The following is a 4,847-nucleotide window of genomic DNA, read 5'->3' on the forward strand; positions in this document are numbered from 1 at the left end:
GGAGCAGTGATAGGATGGGTAGAGGGTGGTTCACAATGGCAATAACATCAATTATTGCCATATAAATCAAAGTAGGAGTACAATTGTAATATACTAGATGTGATCTGATATTGCTGTTTTAATTTTGTTTCAGAGCTCAGACACAGAAGTTTGACCATTTTAATAAAGATGTCATACTCCTTCCAAATCCATCTTGGGATGTGGTTTGTAAGCAAGGTTCAAAGTTGAACTGCCTTTGAATTTCAAAAAGCTTGGGACTACCAAACATTTGTGCAACGTATCAGGGAGGGCTTTGGCGAACACATTCCAGGGGATGTCAGGTAAAAGCGAGTTTTTAAAAATATCTGCACAATCCATTTCTACTGATAGTGACAGTGATTTATGATGTGAATGCAGAATTATTGCAAATTCTGTAAAACTACATTTTCTAAAGTATGCATGATTCATTCACAATTTTCTTTATAGCCTTCAGTTCCTGATGTCTTGTGGCACAAAGCTGGTGTTGCCTAAACTCCAAGCCGGTCAAGAACTAAGCGGATTGCTAATCCATAAAGTTTATAAGACCAAAGCCCTGTACATCAGACCATCAAAAACCCTTTTAGTAAGTGTTTTCTTCCATGTCACCCATTTTTACATTTTTATTCTTTTGTTAGTATTTTTGAAATATGATATGATTGTTGTTTTTTCTTTTTTTTTATCCTACTTAAGAATGACTCAGAGGAAGAAAATGAACTAAATCACACCACCCCAAGTACACGTAGAACCTGGCTCGTACCTGGGGTCGGGGCGGGGGAATGCCCGGAACTCCTGGGTGGTGGTGGTGGGGTGCTCGTCTGGGGCTGTGGGCGTCCTTCTCCGGTGGGGCCCTGCGTTGGGCTCTTCCGGCGCGGCGGGGGGCTGCTTTCCTGGCTGGGCTGGGGCGGCGCTCTCTTTCCCTCTGCGCCTCCCTGCTCTCTGGCTCTGGGGGCCTCGCGGCGGTCCTGCTGGCCCTGGCCTGGGTGGCGGTCTTGGTCGCCCGGGGGGCGGTTGTTCCCTGCCTGTTCCCGTGTGGCGTTGGGGGAATTCCGGCTGCCGCTACTGCTGCGGCGGGGGTCTGGGTGTGGGGGTGGCTGGGCGCTCCTCCTCCTTCTTTTCACATTCCACCATCCATTTTAGAAGAACATAAACACTCACTTGAGCACAGGTGTTAGCTCACCTTTGCACTAATAGTTTGCATGATTGAATGAATGAAAGATTTCACACTAGTTGGTTTAAAGGCATAGGTATGCGTTCGTGAACACTATCTGTTTTGTGTGCATGTTGACATGTGGACATTTTTGCGGCTAGCAGGTGTGTTGATAATATTTGAGTGTGTGTGAACAGGCCCCGCCCTTTTTGTACTACATTTGAACCGTACCGTAACGATAAACAACCAGTAAACCTGTCTGCTCTATGATGCTTCATGGTCTTACTCCCCTTCCCCTCCTATTATCACCCTCCTACCCCCCCCCCTCTCTCTAACGTCCCTCTCTCTTCTTCCCCTCTTTCCTTTTCCGTCCGGTCCAACACCAAAGATTTTCAAACATGATTGAAATTAATAAAGTTTGGCCTCAATTACAAAAGGGGTTTATTCAGACATACCTTTGGTTTGTCTGAAGATGAATAACCCCTCTTGTTAAAATAAAATATGTCCAACACAAGAGGCCCTCAGCTCTCATCTGTTTGCCTAGCTGTTGGACAGGACAAGTTAAAAAAAAAAAAAAAAAAAAAGTACACGTAGAACCACCAACAGGAGTGATGATGATTGTGTTGAAGTTCCACAAATCCACACAAGCATGGAAAATCATTGCACCAGCAGTCTGTCGGAAAGTCCAGACCAAGATGGCAACCCTGGCACTTGCACCAATGACGACGATGTCGGCTGTGTAAAAAGCCATCCAGTAGACCAGGGTGATTGCCTTCCTGGCACAAGTGGCACAGGCAGTCATATTGGACGTTCCCTTGTGAGAACTGCCAGCCCTGCCAACAGTAGTCAGGAGGACTACTCTTCATATTTAAGACTTGTGTCAATGATTCCGGATGAGCCTTCAGATGATGAGGAGTTAAACCAGGCTATTGCTGCCAGTATGGAGACTCCAATGTGAGTACAAGGAATAGAAGATTAAGATGTCACTATCAGTATGAACTGTTTTATTTCAATATATTTATAACAAAGACATAGGTATTTCCTTATACAAAATAATTTCAAAAGAGATTACTTATCAGTGCTTTTGTCACAATGTCTTAGCTTTTTCCTTTTTTGCCTTTTCTTTTGTAGTACGGAACAAGTACCTGTTCAAGAAATACTGCTGGAGCTTTCAAGCAAGATTAACACACAGCAGCACTGCAAATTTAACATCAATCGCGCTGCTGTTTGGGAGGGAGCCGTGCGGGGATTCCGAAGGGTATCCTACAACCCCAACTCAGCGATCTGGGTTAAATTTTCTGATGACATGGGAAAAAATGAAGAAGGAGTAGATTTGGGTGGACCAAAAAGGGAATTCCTGAGACTGCTGATGGAAACCATTGTTGTGTCCCCTATGTTTGAAGGAAAAGAAAATAGCAAGAACCTGGCTTTAAACAGCACTGGTGGGAATAATGTCTCTGTCTGTCTATCTGAACTGTTACGTTAACGGTTAATGTATTCTTTTTTTCAATTTTTTTGCAGCTTTAAGGGAGGACTGGTACTACACAGTTGGGAGAGCCATAGCAGTGAGCTTGGTGCATGGTGGTCCACCACCAAATTTCCTTTCACCTACTCTAATTTCTCTTTTGGTTGATGGTTCTGCAAATCCGGCCCTAGAAGAAATAGCTGACACCGAATTGCTTGAAAAAGTGAAAAATGTTTTTTTTTTTTTTTTTTTTTTAATTGTTTCTTGGTGGATTGGTTAACAGGCCTTGTTGCTTTAAGTCAGAGATCTAAATCATTTTAGTCTAAGGTACTCAGCACTAAAGATTTAGTGCATTTTTTTTAATGTTATTTAATTTTAAGATATGCTTATTTTCATTTCAGTAGAATAATTTACAAAGCAATGTATCTTTCTCAATCACTATATTTAACAATTGAGTGCTGGGAAAAAATTACTTTGAGCTTTATGTCCTAACATTTCAAAGCAATCTATTTAACGATCTATATACCTTGTCTTTATTCAGTTTAAAAAAAAAAAAGGAATGTCAATGTTCTTAGATTAAGTTAAACAACTACTTTGTAGCCAAAGTAATACATTAATTTCCACTCTTCATAATTCTAGGTGTCTGAGAGTACAAACATAGAGGAGCTTGAGAAGTCCCAGGCAGTCTTGCTCGATTACTTGGCCAATGCAGGATGTCTGAGGCAGATGCAGTCATTAAGACACAGGGATCTGTTGGTGCAGGACATTGTCATGTTTCAGGTCATTCACAGGGTTCAAGTCCCATTTCACAGGTATTCAGTATCAATAAGTTGTAATCAGAATAATCAGACTATGTACAAAATGCACCAAAGCTGACTTGTTAGCAGACAAAAAAATTTCAACGATATCTAAAATTCTGTCTCATTTTCAGGTTTTGTGAAGGACTGACAACTCTTGGGGTTCTACAAAAAATCAGGAGACACCCAAACTCTTTTCGTCCCGTTTTCTGCTATCAGCCATGCGTGATGACGGCTGATCAGATGGAGAATCTCTTCAGCATCCGCCTGTCCCCAGAAGGGAGCAACAAGACAGCTGCTGAGGAAACAGTTGTCACATTCTGGAGAGACTATCTCCTGGATGCTGAAGGTAAGTGACACCTTTTTGTATATATTCTATTGCTACCTCTTTATGATGCTTTGTTTTGTGTGCAGAACAAGAAGGGCCATCCAAACTGCAGAAGATCTTGGCTTTTGCAACTGGAGCCTCTGTTGTGCCAGCCATCGGCTTTTCCCCAACTCTTTCAGTGCAGTTCATGCACAATGAAGATGATGACTTTTTCTCATCAATGTTTCCTATTGCAAACACGTGTGTAAACTGCATCAAGTTGCCACTGTATACATCATACCAGCTCTTCAGGGAGAAGTTTGATTTTGCTCTAGGGAACACACATGGATTTGGAAGAGCATAAACAGGCCTGCGCTAACAATTAGTTTGTGTCCATCTTTTCTGGTTGCAATAGTTGAGTTGCACAGTGTTTTGAAAAGTGCTAAATGACAGTTTTAAATTTTTTAATTGTGCTGTCTTGTTTTTATAATAAGTTATTAAATACTTTAAAAGAAAGTCAGCTTTTATGTGTTTTTAAATATTAACATTGGAATTTTCATCTTTAAATATAGAGTTCACTAATTACATTTTTATGTTTAACCCTCCCAATTTAAGTATGAACAATTGATATGGTACGTTATGATTGAGTTGATATATGTACTAAGCCGCTTTTATCTGAAATTGGAACCAATCAGTTTCTTATAGTTCATTTTTATATTCACCTAGCCCACTAGCCCAGCTCAGTTACTACTTGCTGCTGTCTACATTCTCAGAAAAATAATTTCAAATACTTTTAGGAAAAAATTATTTATTGAAGAATGTTTTAACAAAACAATTTCATTCATTGTAGAAAGTTCACAAGTGAAGAAAAAATATCTATCCCATAGTTCCCATCATTTTCAAGAGGATTAACTTGTCGAAAAAGGTTCATTGTGGTCTCATTCACCATAACATTAATGTCAGGAACTACAACATTGTTATTAGTTTGAAGTTCAGGCAATGGTCCCTGTTCATCAATGCCATAAAAGCCAGCTTCAAAAACGTCACTCAGAACTGGATGAATTCCTACGCTGTTAATGACACCTGTATGCCATAGCTGAAAAGGTGTCTGGC

General features: G+C 40.6%; 1 protein-coding gene across 2 annotated transcripts; it reads left to right on the top strand.

Annotated features, from left to right (window-relative positions):
- Positions 1-1,750: 1,750 nt before the first annotated feature.
- Positions 1,751-4,233, top strand: LOC110014529 (G2/M phase-specific E3 ubiquitin-protein ligase-like). 2 transcript variants are annotated; one of them, XR_002874619.1, is made up of 5 exons: positions 1,751-2,119; positions 2,297-2,607; positions 2,687-3,442; positions 3,562-3,776; positions 3,842-4,233. XR_002874619.1 is itself a non-coding variant. In XM_023962598.1 (4 exons), exons 2-4 carry the CDS (start codon positions 3,357-3,359, stop codon positions 4,096-4,098), a joined length of 558 nt encoding a protein of 185 aa, XP_023818366.1. In that variant the 5' UTR covers positions 1,751-2,119; positions 2,297-3,356; the 3' UTR covers positions 4,099-4,233. The 2 variants fall into 2 exon arrangements, 1 of the variants encoding a protein (XP_023818366.1); XM_023962598.1 differs by having other exon boundaries at positions 2,297-3,442.
- The last annotated feature ends 614 nt before the right edge of the window (positions 4,234-4,847 follow it).

This window comes from Oryzias latipes, chromosome 14 (genome assembly GCF_002234675.1).
Source record: "Oryzias latipes chromosome 14, ASM223467v1".
Lineage (NCBI taxonomy): Eukaryota > Metazoa > Chordata > Actinopteri > Beloniformes > Adrianichthyidae > Oryzias > Oryzias latipes.

Excerpts from the sequence above, each read along its gene's own strand:
- LOC110014529 (XM_023962598.1), top strand. The coding sequence starts at position 3,357 with ATGCAGTCATTAAGACACAGGGATCTGTTGGTGCAGGACATTGTCATG. Across the intron at positions 3,443-3,561 it reads GTTCAAGTCCCATTTCACAG|GTTTTGTGAAGGACTGACAA; the intron begins GTATTCAGTATC and ends TCTCATTTTCAG. Across the intron at positions 3,777-3,841 it reads CTATCTCCTGGATGCTGAAG|AACAAGAAGGGCCATCCAAA; the intron begins GTAAGTGACACC and ends TTTTGTGTGCAG.